This window comes from Amblyomma mixtum, chromosome 1 (genome assembly GCF_055824585.1).
Source record: "Amblyomma mixtum isolate Tamu chromosome 1, ASM5582458v1, whole genome shotgun sequence".
In the NCBI taxonomy this organism is placed as follows: Eukaryota; Metazoa; Arthropoda; class Arachnida; order Ixodida; family Ixodidae; genus Amblyomma; species Amblyomma mixtum.
The window spans coordinates 269342730-269367226 of record NC_143012.1 but is presented as its reverse complement, the minus strand read 5'-3'; the positions used below and the strand labels follow the sequence as shown (position 1 = coordinate 269367226).

The 24497-nt window shown below is 45.0% G+C and overlaps 1 protein-coding gene across 2 annotated transcripts in view; it reads right to left on the bottom strand.

Moving 5' to 3' along the window:
• Positions 1-18788: 18788 nt before the first annotated feature.
• Positions 18789-24497, bottom strand: part of LOC149371660 (cell adhesion molecule Dscam1-like) — a 324006-nt gene continuing 318297 nt past the window's right edge. The window contains exons 26-28 of one of the 2 annotated variants that reach the window (XM_089565897.1): positions 24241-24316; positions 22446-22522; positions 18789-21783 (exon numbers count right to left, since the gene is read on the bottom strand). In XM_089565897.1, coding sequence (XP_089422023.1) covers positions 22512-22522; positions 24241-24316 — 87 coding nt within the window. In that variant the 3' untranslated portion in view covers positions 18789-21783; positions 22446-22511. The remainder of the gene's footprint in view (positions 21784-22445; positions 22523-24240; positions 24317-24497) is intronic. The other variant, XM_089565898.1, reaches the window with a different exon arrangement.

Here is a 24497-nt window from a genome sequence, read left to right as displayed (position 1 = left end):
AGACAGCCACTCAGGAAGTGCCCAAGGTACATTCAAGAATGCATTAAAAATACATCTAATGCAACTACATCCGAACCATAATCAGATTTGGCTTTAATCTCGTTTTCGTGTCCTCACGGTAAGCTCAGTTGTAGCTTTTCGGTTAAGTACCGGCCTAACTAGCAAAGGGCTCTTTGAATGCGGCTTTTGGTTTCTTTCATGTACTTCTGCGTGTGTGATCTTCGGAAGTTGGAAGCCATAATAATAGATTAAGCATTACTAAACAATTGAGCTTCACCATATAGTTTTTGAAGTTCTCATCTAGAAACCTTAACCATATGTATTCATGGAAACCATCTAAACACGTCACAAAAGTGAAAACAAGGGTTTGATATAAAGAAGGCTGCTAGTTAGAGCTCCTAAGAGCAGTGGACAATAGCGCTGATAGATCGAAAATGCAGTTTCTATAGCGAACATATGTTAGAAAGGGCTTTAAAAGAAAGAAATATAAAACTGCGAAGAGTGAAGGCAAGTTTATTTCATGCAGCCAAAAGCTGGCGCAGTCTACAGTCGGCTGGATGACACCCTCATAACTTCCGCTATTCGCCTGGACAAAAAGTCTTCAAAATTACCCCTTCTTTGTATATAATATTCCCGACGGAGGGCTTTATTTGAGATAATTTGCGACCTGGCATCAAAAGAATTATTAATTCCTAATTGCTTCTTCTGAACCTGCTAGAAAAAATGCAGGAATCTATTCTGCACCATTATTCATGAACTGTTTTGAATAAACAAAGCGAAACGTATTAAATACATGCCGAGGACAACACCATGGAATTGGGTTTCATAAGTAAAAGTTCATTCTGTAGTTCTTTCAGGTTTGTTAATGTTTTTGCATTTAATTCAAAAGGTGCATATATTTCTGAGAATATTCTACTTGAAATTTTTAACACCAATCAATCAAATCCTGTGATGTCTACACGAAAAAGGCACCCGCGATCACAGTTATGAAGCGAATGGCGGTGCAGTCTAGTCACTCTGATCTGCTAAAAAAAAAAGCAACTGTGCCGACATATCGCACTTCACTTGAGAGATCGGCCAATGATGGCTACATCTGTATTTCATTTCTTTTTCGCTTTTATAGTTCTTAATAGTTTCGTTTTCAGTGCAAATAGTATCTTTGTCGTTAGAATGTGGAAATCTATTGATACAGATCATTCAATATGTTCTCGGTGAGCCTTCAAGGGGCCCCGGCGGATTGAATTTTGAGTCATCAATCACTTGTAATTCGAATGAAGCGAGGCATAGTGCATTCTTGGTCTTACCGTGGGAATGACAGTAGCGCTAAGCAGTGCCTTTTCATGATAACCCATATGAACGTTGAATCATCATCATCATCATCACCCTTTCTGCATTTGTAGAAGGGGGATACACAGGCTCATGGCATTACTGCTTGAACTTGTTTTGCCCAACAGTTCGTGAAAGATGATCTTATCGCGAAAGCGGGTGGAGTCTTCGCCACCTTCTAACTCTGCAACAACCGGCACGCCGTCATCATCGTCAGAAACAGAGCGATGCTATCAAGGCAGCCAGAATGGAAGCAGACCGAAGCGCCGCTCGTGGCAGGGCCGGATGGGAGGAGGGAACGCTCTGTTGTGACCAGTCGGCGGGCGGAAACGTGCCCTTAACGCGCCAGTCTACAAGGCACAACGAACAACCAGAGACGGGCCTCCTCCGCTACCGGTGATAAAGCACCCGCAGCCGAGGAGGAGCCAGGAGAGCGAGGAATTGTACGCGACCACCGTGGCAAAGATAGATTGCCGCGTACAGCGATCCACCCGAAATTAGGAACGCCCTGTGTTTCCGACTCGCTAACAAGCGGGTGGGAGGGGGGGGGGGTCATTAAGAAACAACGCAGAACCTGTCTCCTCACCGGCAATCAGCAGAGCTCCGAATATAATAATTAGGGACGCACCGCGAACGAAAGCAATCGAAGGAAGCTCATTTGGAACAACCTCCTTGGAGAGCGGCTGGCGTAGAGAGGGAGGAGCTCCCGGCCGCTAACCGGCTCAGTATGTGTGTCGGCGATGCGATAGCGTGCCGACTGCCAATGTAAGGAAGTCCCGTGAAGAGCTACTTCGCATGGCTGTGCGATACTCACCGGTCTGTTTTTTCCCGTTTCTTTCGCAATGCGATCCGGGTTCCGATTAATGAGAATCGTAAAAATCAGCCGTCTCTTCAGGCATGCCTTCTTCCGCGTTCCTTCGGGCGTTTTCTACGCGTCTTACAAAAAGGGAAAGTCGAGAAAGTCGAGAAATTGGGAGTTCCGGTCGCCACCACTGTGCTCTATGCGGCGGTAAGTGGTGTGCGCTCTCCGAAACGTGACTGTACGAGGTTGACAACAGTTATTAAACAGCGCTTCAAGTAAGTGGGATATGTCGGCTTCGAGAAGGATAGTGAAGTGATTAGATATATGACTTTGAAAAATCGTTGCCTGAAAGAACAAACGGCAGATGTGCAAAACGAGCTCATCGGCGTCTGGCGGTTAAAAAAAAAAGGTATGCAAGTTAGCAACGTTTGTGGGTGGACAGTACCCGGTTAATTCTAGAAAAGCTTTTGCTGCAGTCCTATAACCGATAGTTGGCTCATAGTTATGGGGCAAAATTAGTTCAATTTTCTTAATCAACCTCAGTAAAATTGGTTATGGTGCAATAACTACGGATTTTAAAGGACATAAAATAAGAAAGACGGTTTTACGTAAGTTGGCTAGAACCAGAACGCAGTTCTTCTCTGGTTGCGCGACATCCACATATATGCCTATGGCACCATGTGGATGCAACCCCTGGCGTTATTTTTTCTTTTCGCTGCCCACAAAAAAGCCGACAAATCTTCGACTGTCGCTTTCGAGTAGCGACATTCTAGAGCACTTATCACGAAAGTGTACAAAGAGTCGAAAAACTCTTCTTTCATGCGTCAAAAGGGCGGCATCACAATGAGATTTGTCCCAGAGCTTCAAAATGAGAGCAAACCATCAAACTTGGCTGGATTACGTAACCCTATGTGGCACATTAGAGGGGACACGCACTGAACTGTTCCACATTTTGCAGGAATGTTTACTTAGAGTCCATAGAACGAACTGGAGCTTCGAGTTGCAACAATGTAACAGCACTGTGCTGGCTCTCTATAGAACCAGCAAATTCTCCCGTAGAGATAGTGGCGTTTTAAAAATCTCACGAGTTTTTTTTTTTTTATCTTCGAAAAAGTAATTCTGCCATGGCAGTTATCCTGACATGTCATATATGTTGTGCATACTGGTTAGTCAAACATTGTTTGTGATTCATGAATGAGGCATATTCGTCAATGATTAAGAGTATTGTTCGATACAAAGCGGGAACTGTGTTAATTGCAACGTTATTGTCGCCGCTGCCCAATAGCCCCCCTTCTCTTCCCACCCTTTTCGGGTATCTTTTCGACGAGCGATTGCACGACATGACGCTGTAAAACCAAGAGCTGTTCTATTAACGGTGCGTCGTTTTCTTACTTTCTTTGGCGTGAATCAGCCGCAGTCTTTACACGGCATAAACCAGGGTCTGTCTGCTTTGACTCAGGCGCACCAGTCTTGCATCGCAGATGCGCTCAAGCCTGGGAAGCCCGTCAGTGTTGCGGACTAATGCGATGAGGAAGAGCCGGCATGACACATGTATCCCACGCCACAGCTGCACCAGAGCCAGGTGAACGCCCTAGAGGACGGGTTCCTGATGCATTCAGACAATTTCTATGGTTTGTCATCTAAAATCTGAGCCCTCGTGTGTTTCTGTAATTCATCTCTATGCACATGGGATTTTTGCCACTTGGCATTCGGAAGCAGAGCGCTATAGACAGAGACAGCTAACACGACAGGTAGGAGTGTCACACTTTCGACGAGTTTAGGGGACGGTAAAAAAAATCCTTACTTTTAGTGGAGTCACCTCCAGGCTACCTCTAAAGTGTTCTTACTTTTTAATTTTGTTATAGAGGTGTTGGAAACATTACTTTATTTTTACCGCAGAGAAACCTGAGCAGAAGAGGCAACGGGGCGACATGTGAGAGGACTCACCGTCAAAACCTTTTCCCGCGTTAATTTAACACTACGAAATCTTCGCAAGAAGGCGATGATAGATGGAACGCCTTCCACTTAGGAGCTGTCGCTCAGACCCTGAACTTTTTCTTTCCACTCTCAAAGCAAAGATAAACACGGACCGCTCTGAGACACAAGCTGGGTATAGGAGCGACGGCAAGCGAGAATCTGGCGACGAAAGCAAAGCCAGAGACAACATTCCAAATTCAAGTTGCCGTTAGCCACTGCGATATATATCGCGCTGCAGGCTGTCGTGCACCTTGCGAGAGCGACGCCTGCCAAGTGCAATCGCGCTGCAGCCGAGCATCACGAACTCGGCGTGGAAATTTCACGAACGCGATCCATCACTGTCAGAAAGGCGGTAACCAAGGAAGCACTCGGCACCTTTCAGGGATGATAAAAGGGCGCCATCTCTCGGCTCCTCCTGATTCCTTCTCCGCCACCTCGACCCTTGAAGGCACGGATGGCATAGCCTGCGATCCGCGACGCCTGTGCGGTGGAAGGCAGAGAGGCACGTATGTCTCCACGAGAATGAATGTTCCTAGAGATACATGGGGAAACCCGATACGCACCTTCTTGAAGCGAAAACCGATGCAACTTTAACATCACCGACATTATGCGTTAAAACTGTGTTTTTTTTTTATGCCTAAATTCTTCATTCGGGCACATAATAGCGAAGAGTCATGAAGAAAGTGGGGATGTGCTCAACTCTACTTGATAGCTTGAAGTTTGTTTACTGAAGTATATCAGATTGTGCAGGGCGTTCTAAATACGGAAGCACCACAAGGCAGGTGGTACATGGTGGATAGTAACGTACGTCTAATTAGATAAATTTTTAAAATTTCACTATCATGACACAACATTCAGAGCTTAGACTGGTGTGGAGTTCGGCGCACACTTAATGCATGAATCTTGCAAGGAATGCGCTGATGCATGCATGGGGCAGACTGAAAACATGACACACTCTATGTTATGCAGGTAAGCGCGGTACTATTGCGTTCTCATTGGTCACCAGATCACCACGTGACTGGGTAAAGACGATATACTTCAATTTTATGCTACGAGGTACATATCACTACTGCGGTGACGCCGTAAGCTGCGGTCAGCATCCATCAATTAGCTACGGTAAAAACTTCTAAAGAAAGCCGTATCTCGTCCTACATGCCACTTAAGAACAACGATTGAATGAGCGAGCATATTTCGAAGTACTGTTCAAGCTAATATTATGCTAACTCTTTCAAGACTCCACTCTGACGTCGGGCTGGTTTAAGCCGCCCGCAGCATAGTATCCCGACTCATTATCTCCCCCAAGAGAAAAAAAAATGAATGGCAGCAGCATACTGGCGCAACCCTCAGCTTCAACGCTTAGTTCATTGGAGAAAGAAAGGGTACTATTGGTGTAGCCGTGCCAGCACCGTACTCCATGCGATCGGTGTAAATGTACAGCACGCCTCAGCCACCACCTTCAGGCGTCATTCTTCAGCGCGTCGGAGGAGGGTGCCTTCTTCTTTTTTTTTTTTTCATACAAATCGAATCAGTGACGCTCGCGGAAATTTGTGACGAACGGTCTTGACAGCCCCACTAGCGGAGATATAAAAATGAGTAGCCAAAGGAGAAGACGAGACGCATCCCTACGCCCCTGGATAAATTGCTCCGATCCGTCCCCTTCCACAACACAATATTCCGCGCACTGAAATTCTGTGCAGTTAACTAGAGGCAGCGCTTCGACAAACCAGGGGACACTAAGGCAGCACCGTTATTGCTGATTCTCCCGGCATCTCTCTTTTATCCTCCCTGTCTAGCATTCTCTTTCCCTCTCTCTGGAGCCTGCACGTTTTACTAAAAACAGTTTGCAGAGACGTGTACATTTTCTATCTATTTTACTCCACGGCGTCAAAATTAGTGAAGACCGAGATTGCTGCTTGCTTTTAGATCCCATACAAAGTTTCGTAGTCGATATGACTCTGTCTTGATTTATGACCCAGCACTGATGAAATCCGCTTAGTATTGTTTGTTGCAGAACTGACTTTAGTAATACTACGAAGTTAATATTTACTGTTGAAGGCGCAAGCGAATAATAAGAGAAGTAACGAGTGGCGTTAAGAATAAGAGAAATAAATTGCATTTCCTATATGTCTGCAGTTGTCTGTGACATGCTTTGAAGAGCGCTAACAACAGAAGTCAGTCTATGGCTTGAAGATTATTTGGGATGCTGACGCGTCACTGGCGTAGATAACGTTTTTAAACCCACGTGACCAGTGACTAAATATAGGTGCCTGGGGCAGAATAGTGTGTTTTTGGCGCCTCGCGGTCAAAACAGCAGCTATTCGCAAAAAAAAAAAAACATAATGGTACAATAAATTTTTGTTTTCTATACCTCCGGTATACTTCGCATAACGAGAGGAAAGCGGTTGAAAAATATGCAGACGAATATCGCTGCTTTGATAAGCATTAGAACGTGGGACCACTTGCAGGCGTTTAACGTGTTTTTATTTATTCAAGCCTTTCGACTTCAATAATGCCACGTGGAACCAGTGCTCAACAGTTTTAGAGGTGCGATAATGGGTAGAAAAGCTGGACTGTAAGAAAAGAGACGAAACATTAAGACGGAAAAGGCAACTCGAAACGGCAGTTCGCGTGGATGCCAATAGCAACGTTCAAAGCTCCAAATGCAGCGGACGAAAAAAATAAAGCCAGCGAGGCTTGGAGACGGGGAGAGAGGAGAGGGACAGTCCTTAAGAAGGCAGGCGAGTTAAGCAACGCCCCCCCCCCCCCCCCCCCATGAAAAAAAATAACGATAATAAAATGAGTCGATACAGAAGCGACATCACGCAACTCTTCGGTGGCGCTGTCAAACAAAGCGCTCTCAACATCGCCAGTGCGCCCCAAAGACTCAGCGCCGGCCCCGAGAACGACCTATGGTCGTAAAAAACGAGCCTCCGTACAGTTTCACGCTGCCGCCTCTCCGGTCCTGTCGCTTCTGTCTCTCGTCCCATATTGCTTCTCTTTTTCGGTTCCCTCTGCACCGCCTCGACGGTTTAATGAGGGGTACATGATTTCTCCTCGACGTTCAAAAATCTGCGTCACTCTCCAAAGTCACCCTTCTCTCCACCACACGACACTCTCACCCCTTATTGAGCGAAACAAAAAAATGTAAAGAAAGTGTGCCATCACTCTGAGTGGCGCAGCGCAAGAGGACGAGGAAGGAGTTCTAAGGCGTGCGTTGGAAGCGACCGAACGAAAGAATGTCCAAAGACGATGGCACGGATGGGTTAAACGAGCGGAGCCTCTGCTGCTTGGCGCGTGAAGCTAACGATGGTCTTGTTGCGTTCGGTTCGGGCGCACTTTGTCTTGTATCTTCGCAGGCATGCCGAAGAAAAAACAAACAAGAAAGAAAACGCAAAGCACGACGGTATAAAGGGAAGAAAGAAGGAACATTGTGGGAATGCGTATAGATGTCGTTATCTTCTCTTTTTTTCCGGCCGAGGAACTTGGAAGGTTCTTTATAGGCGGCCTTACCGATCTGTTCGTGCTCCTGTTGATGTACCCGCTTGCCTTATGCGTTACGTATTATTGCTTGGAAGACTTGAGAAACCGTGGGCTTGCCGTGCGAAATGCCCACTTTGTTGCTAGGAAGAACTACACCCGACATTCTTAGGTTAGGAAACACCAGTAATATGAGCTGCCAGTGAATGTTAGCATATCACCCCATTGACTCAGGTGGAAAAAAAGGGAGCTCCTCGGCAGATATTTTTTCTTTTTTCATTCTGATATCTGGTCAAGTACCCTTGACTCTGTATGTTTAGCCTACTACTGTGGTGGGAAAATGCCAGAGTTCTCTATGAGGACACGCAGAAGATGGAGACCAACGCTCGACTGCGTAGCAATTCGCCGCGTTTACTCAAGTAGTGTTCGTTTGCACGCCGTGACAGTTTAACGCTAAAGCGGAGTCTAGTTTTATAACAGCTTGCTTATGCCAAATGCTGCTCGTATGGCCCTGCTTCGGCCGTAATTCAAAGACAACTAATACCAATATTTCATCTGGCGATCATTGCTGAGTTCGATAGTGGTGGAAGCGTTTTGTACTGGATTATGTTACGATGGTCAGTCGCCAGCTGACCCCCCCCCCCCCCCCCCCCCCCCCCCCCCTCCCCCGAGTCACTTAATTGAAGGAATGTGTCTCTAACACTGCACCGTTGTGCAGTAAAAATTTCAAGACTATTTCTGCCACTGCTCTCCGCTCAGTTGGTGAGCCCTCAGGGTACGAGATCCGAGAGACGTCGTCCAACGGAGCGTTTATTCTTCTCAGGTTGAACAGCAGTGTCATACGCTCGGCACATAGGCACACTTAAAGGAAATGAATTACTTCACTCGTGACAGCACAAGTGAAGCACAGAGGTGATGTGGCGAAGCAAATCTTGTGCATCCATACCGGCCTGTGCGCGGAGTTGGTGCATGCGTGAAAGATAGGAAAGAGTAGCTGCTTCGCGCGACCAACCCCTTTTAAGGAAAGAGAGGCGCAGTGGCGGGCGTAGTGAAGAAAAATGGTGCGTCATTTACTGCTCCGCGAAGCTCTCGTCCTTTTCGACAGTGCCTGTAGCTTGAAAAGACCAAGTTCCTTGCAGCCATCTTGCCAGCGACTCTGACGGGAGATGGGTGTCATTGGAAGCAAACTGTAAACTCTTTCAGTTGTATTTTCCCTAGCTAGGTGAGAGACCAGTGGCAAAATATACCCACGAAAGTCCTTATACCTTGCATTCGCCACGGCCATCGATCGTGTTGAAAGTAGGCCTGGGATGTTTAACCGACAATTAATGTCATTGTAAGATCACAGAAAGTCCAGCTGACACTAATTTCCCGTTGTGAAGGGCCACAAACAAATGATTTTTCTTTGTCAATTGATCACAGGGCTTTCTTAATTTCCAATTTCTCAGCCTTGTTTGCGGGGGTTTCACTGAAAACGCTTAGCGAATGATCTGTGACTTATTTTTGCACCCCCAAAAATAATGTTTACAGGTTGCGGTGCGCACTGACAAATTAAAGGCTTTTACAGTTCTAAAATATAGAATGTACTCCACCCACATTATACGAAGGCGGCAGGGAGCGCACAACATTTTTTGCAAATGCACAAGTAATATACTTATCTGCATCTCTTTGACCAGAAAGACGCGGGTTCGATCCCGGCCGCGGCGGTTCAATTTCTTTGGAGGAGAAATTCTAGAGGCCCGTGTACTGTGCGATGTCGGTGCACGTTAAAGAACCCCAGGTGGTCGAAATTTCCGGAGCCCTCCACTACGACGTCTCTCATAGCCTGAGTCGCTTTGGGACGTTAAACTCCATAAACCAAACCAAACTTTTAGGCCTGCCGTTTCTTCGCCTCCTCTCAGGTCTTCTCACTTCTACACTGCTAAAGCCGCACTTGAAACTCATAGTGAATACCTTAACTGAGCGTTACTAATGTTTTTCAGAATGCTGAGATTTAAAACGAATGGGCTCAGGTTCAAGCTATCGCAAAGCTGAAAGCGCCTGCAGCCGTCCCCATTCCTACGGGAGGATCGCAGCATTGCCAGTGCTGCAAGCTTGCTTGCCTGACTAATCGAAAGCCCTGACAAGCTTTTTCTTTCCTTGGAACCAACTAAGCCTTCCTAACTGAACCACCAACGCGTAAGTCGTTTTCAGAAGTCCGGCTCCTCTGGGAGTCGAGCACACTCAAGTAACTAGTAATAGTAGTAGTTGTAATCATAAGGAAAAAGAACAAACCTGCCGACTCGCAATAAGGTGAACACTGTCCCTGCCGAATGCAAATAAGAGAGCGAAAGAAAGAAATTGAAATGAAAAAAAGGAAAAGAGACGTGCGTCGGAGCCCAGACTTAGACACACCCTAAGACCTGAAGAGTGGCATTGGCGCGTCAAAATACCGGTCTACTGTGTTTTTCCTAACATTGCATTCACCGAATCCTGTTCGTTAAGCGACGTCTGAACCAACCTCCGTCAGAGTTGTCTTCCTGAACATGTCTGAAGATTTCCGTGTCACCGCGGCTTTACTGTCGCGACGGAATCTAGACGGGTACAAGCGGTTTTGAAAGTACGCCGCTGTCGGTGAGTCACATGCCCTACTGTCGTTGTTCGGCCACTCATAACTAGGCTAATTAATCAGCCACATGTGTCAGGTCGTCATCTCTCACTGAGTGCATCCGTGTTTAATCATTTTCACGATTGGCAGCCGCGTGCACCGACGTCTCTTTGATGTGCGGTTTACCCTGTGCAGGGCAACGCCACATTTTTTCTTCTTTCTCCCCTTTTCCAGCTTTCAATAGAAGGGACGCAGTTGATGCTTACGCCATGAGCGTGGGATTTACCAGTTCTTTCCTGTCTTAAAAATCTCATCCTCATGAACCTCTGTCCAACTACCCTTCGCTTCCCTTGTCTTCCTACTACCATTCTTTATCGGCCAAGTAGCTGTCGCGTTCGGCTACTGAGTCTCATACTCGACCCAAGTTCACGGGTTCGTATCCCAGCTGGGGCGGCCGAATTTCAGTGGCGGTGAAATAAAAAAGACGGTGTTTCTATGCAATGCCACCGCACGTTAAATAACCCTGTGCGGTGGAATTTAACCCAGGACCTTCCGTTAAGTCGCCTTCCTCTCCCTTCTTTCGCTCTATCCTTAAACTCTATCCTAACGGCACTTTCTCCTGGTATACCGAGTGTGTGATCATTATTACGGTTTTTCTTTTCCTCATGAAGCATTGGCATTTGCATCTTGAGCAACACGCCCCATGTTATCTGCATTTCGATGAATGCATATTGAAAAATATCCTTGTACTAAGATTGCAGTGCGCACCAGAGGACCCGAACCTGTCGAAATTAATTCGCACCCACCGACATGACATGCCTCATGACGGGAAGTTCTGGTATATGACGCTTAAGAATCCAATAATCTTAACAATTTAAATAATTTCTGCCAATCTTTCTCTTTTTTCTTGAACGTCGCTGCTTTTTTCCGCTGTTTACTCCACACCCGCTGCTGTCTTGAACAAATATGTTGGTAAATAACGGAGTCATCGACCCGGGAGGAATTAATAAAAAGTATTACTATAAAAGCCCGAACATTCGTAAAGATAAAGTTTCCATACAAGGGCGAACTTGTAATTGGTAAAAAGAAAAAAAAAACTGTAATGAAAGTCTGAGGCCCAGGGTCGCTGATTAAGTAGGCAGCTTCAGCTTGAGGCTATAATTCTGGGTAGCTAGAGGGGGGGAGGGGGGGGGGGGAGAACTGACAAAGTTTGAGAAAAGGACTGGTGGCCGCATCCTTATTGCTTAGTGGCTCCCAAAACCATTCTGGCAGAAAGCGAAGACATTCCTTAGAAAAGGTGTTGAGACTAATTAATTTCTTGCTCTTTGTGTGCTTCAGTGGCATCATAAATCATGTGAACGCGACATAATTGCGCTTGTTTTGAGCTGAAAGAATTTTATTCTTTGAACATGCCGCTCCTTATGAAGTCGTAGACAGGGCGACTTAACGGCGCACCCTCGAAAGGAACGCCAACAGCCACCGGAAACAAAGAGCACAGGGGAAGCTTTCTTTTTTATTTGTGGTGTTGATCAATGAGAGAATTATAGCGCAGATTATTTTATTGCTGAAAAATAATTGATGACAAAAAAGAAAAAAAATCACCGCATGCCGCCTGCGGGATCAAACCCGCGGCCTCCGAATTTTGCGTTCGGTGCTCTATCTAGTGAGCTACGGCAACGGCGGTTTATTCTTCTGCTTTGGGGGGCATGTATGCTGCCTGCAACCAAGACTTGAGAATATTCACCTGCGCCACTTCGGTCCATAGCTGCGGGCGTATTACGTCCTGTATTACCACAAGTGGGACGTGGAACGTCATTGAAAGGTGTCAACGGTAGCTGTGCGAGCACCTTCTTATGCTACCAATGGCAAAGACTCTCGGAACCGAAGCCGTCGTTAAGTAAAATTCGTGGGTACTGGATTCGGACCCTACAGGCGACATGTACCCGTTTATTATTTTGCTTTCTAATCTATCATCTTTAAGCAACAAAATAATTTCACTATTTTACTTCCATTAATCAACACTACAAATAAAAGAAGAAATATTGCCCTGTGCTCCTTCGTTTTGTTGGCTGTTGGCTTCTTTCATAAGGATGTCATAACGAGCCCTTCGTTTACCTTCCCTTGTCTGCTCAATAGCTTAACGAGGGCCTCGGTTCTGACAGTCCTGACGCTGTAGGTAACATAAGAGGGTTCTCGCAGAGCTTCCGTTCTCACTGTTTGACTACGTACCACCTCACACTCGTGCTAACACAGGACGTACTACGTTCGTCCCGCTATGGACGTGGATAGCGCTGGTAAACACTCTAAAGGTTAGATATCCTGCCCCCAAAAATGCAGAAGGTTTGACTACCGTCGCAGTAGTTAAGTTGGTAGAGCACCGGGCGCGCAATTCGGAGGTCGGGAGTTCAGATTTTACCTGTGGCAATTGGTTGTTTTATTGTGTGGCTTTCTTATCAATTGCCTTTAAGTGATAAAATAATTACACTATTGGTGTTTCATTGGTCGACAAAATTGAAAAATAAAAAAAAATTAACTTTCCCTTGTGCTCCTTGGTTTCAGTGGCTATTGGCTTCCTTCATATGGATGTTACAACGAGCCCCTCATTTCGTTTCCCCTGTACGCTCAGTCGTCGGAACAAAGCCTTTTGAGAACGGGTGACATTTTGCCGCTGGACCTTATCACCAGACATGTTGAGAGACAGCGGGAGCGGCTTGCCGCTTTAGATTGCTGAAAACACAATGCAAAACATTTCGATGCAACAAACTGGAATTGAAGCTAGCGTCCTTAGCTCCAATGCACACTGAATTCCGATCCCTTCGTCGTCCACTCGCAGGTTGGAACACAATTTCTCGAAAGTTTGGATTCGGTCCAACTCACTCACAGTCGCACATTCATTACAGCATGAATTTTTTACAGGCTTCTTTCTGACGGGACACGTAAAATTTTCAGAAACGAACCTGGCGAAGCAGCGCACTTCAGCATGCAAGCGTTAGGGCCAAGTGTTTGCTCTTGGGTCTATAGGGTATCGTGCAACTTGCGAGACGGAAACCTGGCGCTGCGATTTTCGAACCTCCAAGGAAGGTTCCCACTACGAGCTGCTCCCACTTCGAGTTGTTAATCAATTTGCTCTCCCTATACCATCCCTTAGCCATCCTGGTTTGCTCATTTTGTAGAGCGAGTGCTCCAGGCAGGAGATGGTCCCAGGACCCGGACGAAGTCCCATTTTCCTTCGACTATGACGTTTTTGTGAAAGCTGTAAAGATATCATGTGCAGCCGTGTGGTCGGCTGCACTTGGATGGATGATAATGAGTAGGTTACTTTGTTTTTCTAAATGTACTCCACGTTGCGTGATTTCTATAAACACTACACAGAACACACGCTAGTGCATCCTTAGGATTAGCTTGACTTCAAATAATGGGACTTATTTGACTACGGAGTTCTTGCTGTTGGACTTTTGACTCGGCAGTACAAGCTCTGAAGGCGCCGTCGAGCCACCGAGCGTAATTGCCGCGATGCAGCTGGATTCCTTTGCCATGCTTACTTTGGAAGCTTTTGTGCGCACAGTATTATGAGGCACATAACTGTTGCGTTGCGCACGTGCAGACTATCGTCGATTCCAACACTTTCCACTTGCCGTAAATCAAAGCGTTCTCGAGCAAGAGAGTTGTGCTCCCTATTTCGCAATCTACGGCCCCCCGCCAATGTTTCTTAGGATGTTCTCTTTTACCCCGCCTGGCCTTTACCTTTCTGTTCCCCGCTTTACAGGAGGGTTCCTCTCCACTCCACTGGGAGGAGGAAAAAGGAGAGACGGAAACATGAAAAAGAAAAAAAAGGAAGAGAGAACAAAACGATTAATTGCTTGATGTAAATATGGAGGACCATATCACTTACTTGTGCGTGGCACTGTCATAGCCTGTTGCAGCAGCACGAGATTCCAAAAAACAAAAAAAGTATCTGACATGTCTTCAAGTCCGATAATTGGTGTGTCCAGCAGCAGGCGAGGATCAGACTGGCCTAATGCATAACTAAGTGACGTTCCCTCAGGGTTTAACACAGAGCCTACACAAGGCACATGTTCTGTATTTTCATCTCATGCACAGATCTAAAGTAGTAACCAATGCGGAAACGTAGACAAGCAGCGAATGCATTTTATCTTTCACTACATCTTTACAAAATGAAACTTTCCCGCGATTTTTCTACTCGCTGAATAATACGACTTCGCACAAGTGTGCTTACCGGGTGTACTGTCAGCATCCACTCCATCCTGTCTCCCCTGTCTTATTGTGCCGTCCTTGTGTGCGCAAAACAGAATTTTGAGAATGAACCAACTAGCCCCACAATGAATTTTACTAGCATAACAGATTGTAGGATGAAAAGAATAAGCATTTACCGGCGCATAGCAGGAATGGTAGCGCCATCTTTCGGAGCACCTATGAAGAAGTCCATCGGAGCAGCTGCGCGCTCGATGAAGGAAACGGGCTGGAAGTTTGAAGTTTTGCCAGACTACGCCCGCACTCGGTTGTTAACTTAGACTAACACTGATGGCGTGCCTCCGCTACGAAATAGTATGCAGTACTCATCACCGCTGCGGTAACCGCGAGGAAGAAAACAAGACTACGAAACATGTGGGTAAAGGTAATAATGAACAAGCAGTTTTCATTAGGATCAATGTAGTTGTACCAGGTGATCCAGTGCAGGGCACGCTAATGCCAATTTGTCCTCATGAATGAACTTAACGTCATGATACGGAACTACACGCACGCCAAGTGCTGGGAAGGATTTACTGCTTTATTCATCGCAGCGCACTGCTTTTATAGGCAAGTCAAGCATGCGCGCTGGGGATAAGTTTGTCAGCGCCGAGCCACAACAAGAGGCAGCTCATAAAATAGAAAATTATCGACACTCATGTCACAAGAGGACGAACCGACTGCGTCTTCAAGACGTCAATACCACACAGAAAGCACCACAACGGCCAATCACCGGAGCCGTACGCCTGACCGCACCGTATACCAGCCATTCAGAAATGATACAGCCAGGTTATTCGACTGAATGAATCATGAGGCCGAAGTCTCAGGTAAACTACCTCCATCCTTTGGTTGTGCCGGCACATTATTCAGCATACTGGATCTCTGTGGATTGTGATTTGTCAAAAAAATATATAGTTACATCAAGGAAGGCAAAGTTTGAAGTGTCAACGAAAAGGTGTGGTTTGGTTTATGGGGTTTAACGTCCCAAAGCGACTAAGGCTATGAGAGACGCCGTAGTGGAGGGCTCCGGAAATTTCGACCACCTGGGGTTCTTTAACGTGCACTGACATCGCACAGTACACGGGCCTCGAATTTCTCCTCCAAAGAAATTCAGCCGCCGCGGCCGGGATCGAACCCGCGTCTTTCGGGCCAGCAGCCGAGCACCATAGCCACTGAGCCACCGCAGCTTCGCTAGGAAGCTCCAGTGAGTAATTAAAGATATATATGCAATTTAAAGCCGGAGCATGTACACAACCATAAACATTTCAATGCATTCTTTAGTATACTGTGTTGGGAGTCTTTTAAGAGTTTGAGGGCTCTAAGTAGTGTTTGATGTGCTTTATCAGAGAACCATGCACTACATCTTTTTCTTGCAGTGAAGTACGTGAACCCAGGCACGCTATAAATAATGGGAACGTAAATGAGTTCCCTCAAACACAATGTGTTTGATCATAAATTTACTCGTGACCAATCACACTGAGGTTTAATAAACGCCACGGCAGAGCTGCCTCTACTAGTTCAGGTTTGGTTCAGTTTATGGAGGTTTATCGTCCCAAAGCAACTCAGGCTATGAGGGACACCGTAGTGAAGGGCTCCGGAGATTTCTACCACCTGAGGTTCTTTTGCGTGCACTGACATCGCACAGTACACGGCTCTCCAGAATTTAGCCTCTATCGAAATTCGACCGCTGCGGCCGGGACCGCGTCAGCGTGTTTCGGGTCAACAGCCGAGCGCCATAAGCACTGAGCCACCGCCGCGGCTGCCTCTAGTAGTTCTCAATTTTTCGTTGCCTTTTGGGTAAAAGGACCGAATCCACTGGTAGTATAAACGGTTTCCGAATGCAAGGATGTTTGTTAGGTAGGAGCGTTTGCACTACATGTTATTGCGGACCAATTTTCCATAGATCAACACAGGGGTCTGACGTACTCAAAGTAACGTGATGGTTTTGTGACGCAATGCATATTTGCATTGCTCGAACGATTGTCATAGAGTGCAGTATGTGTAGGTTCTAAGTCTCGGAACAGCATAGAGAGCTTAGGGGAGTGGGACTGGACAGCTCCGGAACAATTTCGACCCATAAACGTTCATTAAAGCTCTCTGGTATTGCACAGCCAACGGGCAAAGAGTAATCTCTGTCGACCATTGGAAAACGGGGTCCAACACTCGGCACTAATATTTCGATCTGAAACGAAATCTTTCCGAACCCGACCGCGGCGGCCGCGTTTCGACGGGGGTGGAACGCAAAAGGCGCCCGTCTGTTGTGCGATGTCAGTACGCGTTAAAAGTCCCCATGTGGTCGCAATTATTCCGGGGACCTCCAGTACGGTACGTCTCTCTTTTTAATCTTTCACTCCTACCTTCTCCGCTTTACTCACGGCTGAAGTGTCTACCGAGAAATGAGGCAGTTATCGCACCTCTCATATCCTGATAACGAATCCTTATTTATACAAGATCTTTCAGGCCTGAATTCCCCGGGAAACAGAAAGGTCGTTTATGCATGCTCATTGCAAACTATCTTGTGGGGGCGACACCGAGTCATCTTTTCTACATGTGGAAAACCTCTCCATAGAGCATTACGGTTCTCTACAGCGCTAGCAGTGATTATCAACTTTTTCATTCGCCATTCTATTTCGAGATATCAATCAAAGGCTTTTTTTTTGTGGTTAAAGTCTACCAAACCCTTGGTGAACGCAGCTCCAGAGGCGCTCCTCACAGGTGTCTTACTAGAAAAAGTAAGATCTCCGTAAACGTCCTTAAGTATTCTGTAAGGATGTGTGACACCCACTATGACATCGAATTATTATTTCCGGGAAGTAAAATAATTGTACGGAAGAAAATCACTGCACTGACCATGCAGCACTCAACATTTGCTTTCTAAATGCAACAAATTATTGAGAGCATTTCGTTGTTGTAAGCCACTCTTTCGGTTCGAAATGCGCTTCTACTCATGGCCACCGATGGTATCCAAATGTATCGAGTTTTTTTATTTTTTTTGCATTACCATGTAATGTCATTCCCCTTGGCCTTTTGATCTTGCTTAGACTGCCTCATGGCATAGCCTGCCGGACTACAGGTTAAGAAGCTCTTTCTTTCTCTTTTTTAGTGCTGCCATACTATCAAAACGTCAAGAGTGCCGACATATAGTTCTTATGACGCGAATTTTAGTTTATGATAGAGGAGTTGAGGTAAATAAAGAAGTTACAGTATATCCACGTTGGACTCAAAGTTTTATGATATGTTGTCGCTAGTTGTCGGCTTCAGTTCTTAAAACATTAGAACATCGAAGTACCCTACCTTTCTCGATTTCTTGTGAAGCCAGCTGCCTGAATAATATCTAAATACTGCCACTCACTGTTAACATAGACTGACGCTTGTGCATTTAGAAGTGTAAGATTGTAGCGTGTAACCTCCAAGTTTACGGGTTGGTTGTCTGTACGCTTGTACTTGTTTACCATGATAAACAATGTAGAAGCCAAGAAGAGAGAGATTATTATCTCATATATCTTGAAGCAAGGAATCACTATCGTTTCAACACAAGGAAATGAAAAAAAGGCACACCGTGAGCCAGAATTGTATGCTTCTATTTTATCGGTTTCGTTGGCGCAGTGCAAACAATATTTCTCTTCCGAAGTAAGCCCAAAATATGTTCTTCCATGTAAGAACAATACATTCTGGGGTACAGTCCGCGGGACACCCACGTTTGCTGTTTTGCGGACTATCTATAAGTGCAGCCTAGAGAGAATGTATTTTTAATATCACCGAATTTAGCGTGAAATTGCCAACACTTATTCTATGTGAAGTTTTGTGGCACTTACGCTGTGTTTGCAGATATACTTTTATGCGGGGGTCGTACGCCTTATCTAAGCGCGCTTGAGACCTGGTATGGAAAGTATAGTGAAAAAAAAAACTGTTTTCAGCAAAAATTGAGTGCCACGATCTGTTGGCTGAAGGTACAGTATACAGATTACGGTATATGCTACGACTCAACGCTTTTGGGATATTTTTTCCAGATGCCACCCCAGCTTAACGCTTCGCAATAATGTACGTACTCTGAAAACTCGAGCTTGTGTTCGTCCTCTGTGTACTGTACGATGTCAGTGCACGTTAAAGAATCCCAGGTGGTCGAAATTTCCGGAGCTCTTCACTACGGCGTCTATCATAGCCTGAGTCGCTTTAGGATGTTAAACCCCATAAGCCAAGTTGAGCCTAAGCCAAGCCATTTCTTCTTAGTGTCTCGTCTTGTGCGCTGTATTGCATGATCACTGAATGGAAGCTCAGTTTGAGATTGATTTAAACAAAGCAAACGCCAGTCATTTTGTAAAAAATTAGTTTATTGACTGAATGTTCTGGTGACTTTATATACACTTCGCTTAGCCACAAGCAGGGTACGAAGTTTTTTTTTTTTTTCAAGGGTTTTCGGTAGGGTAGGAAAAAGTGTAGCACCCATCTCAGCTGCGTGCACACGGGCGACATTCGCGGGTTTTAAGACGTATCGAGAGCTGAGTGCGCAGATAAACACCTGCTTCACGTGTGCGTTAGGAAAGATGGATAAAATGAAGAACAGGGCTATGCTACGACACCACGTTACCATGTGTGTAGAAAACGACATGCACCCACTGACACTTTAGCACTGATATCTTCTGCTGTTATTTCGAGCACATTAAGACGAGCCATGTTTCAGTAAGAAGCGAGCTTGTCGGGCCCGCATCACGCATTCAATCTTTTGTAATTCTGAACGGATTGATTACACGACGTTTTCAGGAAAAGTAAGTTACTGGAGTTTGTGAACCACCGAAATAGTCATCTTGCACCCTAGGCAGTGTGAACTTCGAGCTGACTTTGCGTGCGGGCGTTAAGCAAAATTGTGCCTTGTAGTAGGCTCAACACACGAAGTAGTAACACTTTTAAAACGGGTGTCGGCGCTAAATGAGTGCTCGTAAGAAGGCACAAAACCACTCTCGAACTGACTGGCAGTTCGTATTCACAATGGGAAATCCCTGTATATTATATACATTACATTTTCTGCAAAGCAGTTTTACCTTCATTACACCGAACATGAAGCCAAGCTGGTTACGTAATCGACAGTGACTCTCTTTTCAGATAGCCATGTTTAAACCAAAAACCACCTTCGTGCTTAAGCTGTCATATTTTGTTTGCACCTGTGTTTGAACAACTTTGACATGCCCAACATTTCTGGACAAAAGCATTTTTGAGAGGGAAACCCTTTATGAAGAAAGTTTTTTCGAATTATGTAACATTCCCCTATAACAATCAATAGATGTGGAGATCACCCGTCGGTAGTCTTGTATATTCTTTTATATTAACGTTTTTGCTACAGTCAAAAGCGTTCCCCATTGCTTTTCTAAGGCATTCTTAACTGTTTGATGAGATTGATGGAAACACTTTAAAAGAACGATTTTGCTACATATCAGAAGATTGAACCATTACCTTCAATATTTCCATAACAATGTCTCACAACTTTTCAATTTTCAGAATTTTTGTCCGGGAATATTGGACACACATTTGGATGCCATCATAAATCGCAACACACAACGTTCTCTCCGATCAATTAAGTCCATTAATGTTGAATAGGCATTCTGATCGACAATGTGAGACATATGATCGAGGTGTCATGAGTAATGACCAAATATTGGGCAGGATGGGAGCATTGTTAAATTTAGAGCTATTTAACTCCACGCCAAATATCTGCACATGAAACAAACAATGACACCACATGTTCTGCATGAATAAAACCAACGGGCGGGCTAGAGTCCGAACGTGTACTGATATCGCTTTACAACCCAACACATTTTTTCTTTCGGAGATGTGCATAATGTCCGCTATCACTGCAAACATGGGACCTGAGCGGGTGCATTCTCATGCTGGGACTCTAGAAACGATTAGTAGTACACGCTCGAGGTCATTGTTTAAAGTATTACAAATAGTGTCCCTCCTCGCATGATCTCCAACACGTTAGAACAGAACAAGGTTAGCTTGATGTAACACAATAACGTGTCATTACGGACACATAACGACACTGACCCAGTGTAGCGCAACAACGTTAGGCACCGGTTGTTTCAGCGCCAGCGGTAATGCCTTGCGACTGTGGAATAGGAGAAACAAGTTTATCACAGCGTAACAAACAATTTCAGTCATCTTGCGCATACGATGTTGCTCTTACAGGCATGTAGCATAACAATGGTTTCTTTAGATAGGTACATAGATTGAATTATTAGTGAAGAACTGAAATGACTACTATTACTCAAAAGCAATATCATGCTGCTGATGTGCATGATTTGGTTGATACCAGTTAATGCCCTGTCATGACTGGTCATCGGAAAGAAATGATGGGCTAAAAACGAACGTATTTGGTCTGAAGAAACGTTTTATGCTTTAAGCCATATTTTTAACTTCGCCAACGGCAATCAGAAAAAGTCGGCGTGATCTGAGGACAAATGCAAGAGGACCGCAAAGTAAACGTTTCATTAGATTGTGACGTTACTTATCCAGAGATCATTCAACAGGCTTCAATGTGAGCAGCAGTTTCTGCTCCATTAGAGACTATATACTCTCATATATGCGTAACTTCTCTGACGCGTATTCTGGATGCTTAAAGTAAACGTTAGTTCATGTTAAGATGAGAATAACATTTAAAGCGATCATTTTTCTTCAAGATAAGAACTCAATACGGTGTAGCTGAAGAAGTTGGCTTTTATTCCGAACAATTTGCGGTCGTTAAGTTTTAGCCTAAGTTCGATACTTTACTGGAATGTCATTCAGGTGGCTTCCGCACACCTGCATACAACTCCAAAGCTAACCTGTGGTGTTTAGTTCTTCACAGAAGCCCCTATTCAGAGTTTTCTTGTTTCACAGCGTAAGTAAACACTGATAATTCTGACGAGTACGAGAGAGGCTTTAAATAAGATGATTTTAGGTGTCAAGCTTCGACAACCTTATCTCGCCACTGAGTAGTTGCAATCTATGCTGAGTGAGCTGTAAATAAACCTTACACAAAAAGCGATAACCTATACCGAGACTAAATTTCTGTTGAATGAAGGCGGTAGCGTTACAAAGGAAGCAAAGTAATCGTAGCATAAAGAACACAATGAGCGCAGAAAGCTGCTCCTGCTGTGCCCCTGAGTAGTACAGCAAGATATGGGCTACATTTCTTGACTCGGCGGAGTGGAACGACATGCATTTCATTTTTGTACCATCCCGCGAAAGATGTGTAAGCGCGCGGGAATGTTTTCTCAACTCAGGGAGTCGTCCACGGGGAGGTCTGTTGGGTACGCTGCGCTGAGGAAGCCGCGGGTACACTTCTCTCCATCGTCGACGACAATATTGGTCGGGCTCCTGAGTAGGCTGGCTAGAAGAAAAGATATGAAGCAGTACACAAAACTGGTGAGGCATTAAACTCTTGGACATCGCGCTCTATTCAACAGATGTGACAGCGACCTTTTTTCAGTTAATTCTAATTGTATAGCACCTCTGAGGGGAGTCTCAGTGCGTTCTTGTAATCGTCAGCGCTAGGTCAACGGGGAAATCGGAAGCCAGCCTTTATGACAGGAACTCAGAGGCTTAGTAGAACAAAAAGAAAAAAAAGAGACATAATGGCACCTTTACCACTGTGGTAAAAAAATTTCAGTGTGACAGGGTGGTTGGTAGGAAACCCTGGTGCTGGTCGGAGCGTAGAGTGATTGTAAATAGTGGTGCTGCGTGGGGGAACAGGGGTGTAGGGTAGATGTACCACATCGAAGGCTCTGCGTCCACATGCAGTTATGCCCATCATGCACTGTCACGTACGGTCACTTTTCTGTCCATATAAGGCGGGCGTCCGGCATGACCATTTTGTGCAAAGCGCACAACGGCAAGAATCAAAAACCATGCTTAATATTAAACGCGGGTAGATCTGGATTTTTTCCTTGCTTCTTAAGCGGCTTCTTTAGAAATGGAGTGCTGTGCTTGAAAGGATGCGTCCAACTTGATGCCGATAGGCTTCCGAAGACATCCTGAAAGTCTTAAGCTTACCTTAGCCTTACCCTCCTTGACTTATACCAAGCACTGCACCGCTCCATTGCTTGAGGTATCCCACTGTCAAGATATTTCTGGAAATCAAGCAACAGAGCGACACCAAGAAATGTTGTCGGTGTTGACCAAAGCGTTTATCTTCGTCACGTGCAAAGAAACAAAGAAGCATCTGAGCTTGCTTCTGTGAGAAGTCCTTGTTTCTATGGCATCATTTTATGTTTCATGGAAATAATCTTTGTGACCGGCTAATAACAAACTATCTCATTCGTATAAAATGACATGTGGTACATTTTGTAGTGCTTCTCATTTATAATGACAGCCAGAAAAAATTAACCACTTTTCGGTGACGGGAGATTTTGAATCTACTCTCTCTTCGGCATTAGGCAGACTCTAAGGAAAAAAAAAAAACGTCCATAGGGGGCAACAAAGAGATTAGTTCCCAAAACCCCTGTTGGTTCCTAAGTTTCCACACGGCACGCCTCTTGTCAGAAATGCGTCGCGTGCGCAAAGTCAATGATCTAACTACTGAGAAAGAGACTTAACGGGGGGACGAATCGCAGCCTAGCAGCACACGAAAATTGCGTGAGAAGACCTCGATTGCAATAGTACTCGATTACGAAGCGCAGAACGTCTTGTAAGTAGAGTGAGAGAACCGACGATGTACTCGACGAAGCAGATAGACACTACAGTGCGAAAAAAGGCTTCGTGGATCCGAAGCGATCAGCAGCTGAGAAAGTGCATAACATGTACTGTGCCTTTCAATACGTATCTAATGTGAGTTTTAAAAGTTAGTGTGAAGCAAGTGTTGGTAATTGCATTTCATTGCCACTTGTTCACGAGCTTATGCGATGGTGTATAAGAATCAGCGACACTTAGTGAAACGATGAGTGCTCAAAAGTCAATTTCCTGTCGCTCCTGCCCGCCTCTAACAAAAGTGAAGTAAACCACGGGCGTCTAAATTTATTGTCAACGGGCGATAATATGAAGTTGCCAGTTGCTGCAAATAAGACCAGGTTGTACGCCGAAAACAAATAAAATCAACGCTTTGTGGCTGCAAAGTATCGGGCGTAAAGTATACATGGTTCAGCACTTCTATTGTTGCGCAAAGCGTGATTTAAAGCGCTGAGCGTATGATTTTAGGCTTGCCGCAGCTTGTTGCAAAAGCGTATCACAGCAAAATCACTATACTTCGCTCTAAAAAGTAATGAGTATGAAAAAAACTGCGAGCGGTAAAATCAAGTAATTTGTGTGCTTCGTATATGAGACTATTGTTTCCTGCTCTGAGCTATTTTCTCTGCTGGTGTGATGATATCCGCGCTCGGTTCAAAATGATTCGTCACGGGTTCGAGTCCTCGCATATTATTGTGTATGTATGATTGCTGCCTTTATTGTGATACATGTGATCGGTGCTTTCAGAAACTATTCCTATCTAGATTAGACTACTAACCACGCTTTTTTCGCATTTTTTCTTTAAAATGGCTGCTCCCAGAGACTAACTGTTGCGCCCCTTTCCTAGGCGACGAACTGCTGACGCTCGGCAGTTACGTAGTCTCGAAAAGGGATAATCGTTATGGCAAATGAATAAGTCGGCAAAAAACTCACTTCTCATACCCTTCTAGTTCCTTTTTTTTTAGAGTGCCAACAAAGGCCATTAGCCCTACCATGACCTTCCACAAGAAGATCAATGGCTTGAAATTTGCATTTCGGAATATATAAATGAAGTGGCCGCGAAAACTTATTTCAACCGGCCGACGTCACGGAAGTCTTATTGTACATTAAAATGAGGGGCTCTTACCTTGACAATAACCCGCTATATGGGACCTAGGTGGGCTGCGTTTAATTGTTGCGTACGGTGCTCCTTCGCACCTTGCCTGAAGAAAAAACAAACAAACAAAAAACAATGACCACTTTAGCACAGTACAATAATTACTCCAATAAAAATCTTACGAGTGACATTAGTGATTAAAAGCAGGTTTCAGAAGGAAAGACATGGTACAATGACAAAATTCATCTTTACTGAAATTGAAATTTATTTTCTTTCTTTTCAGCACA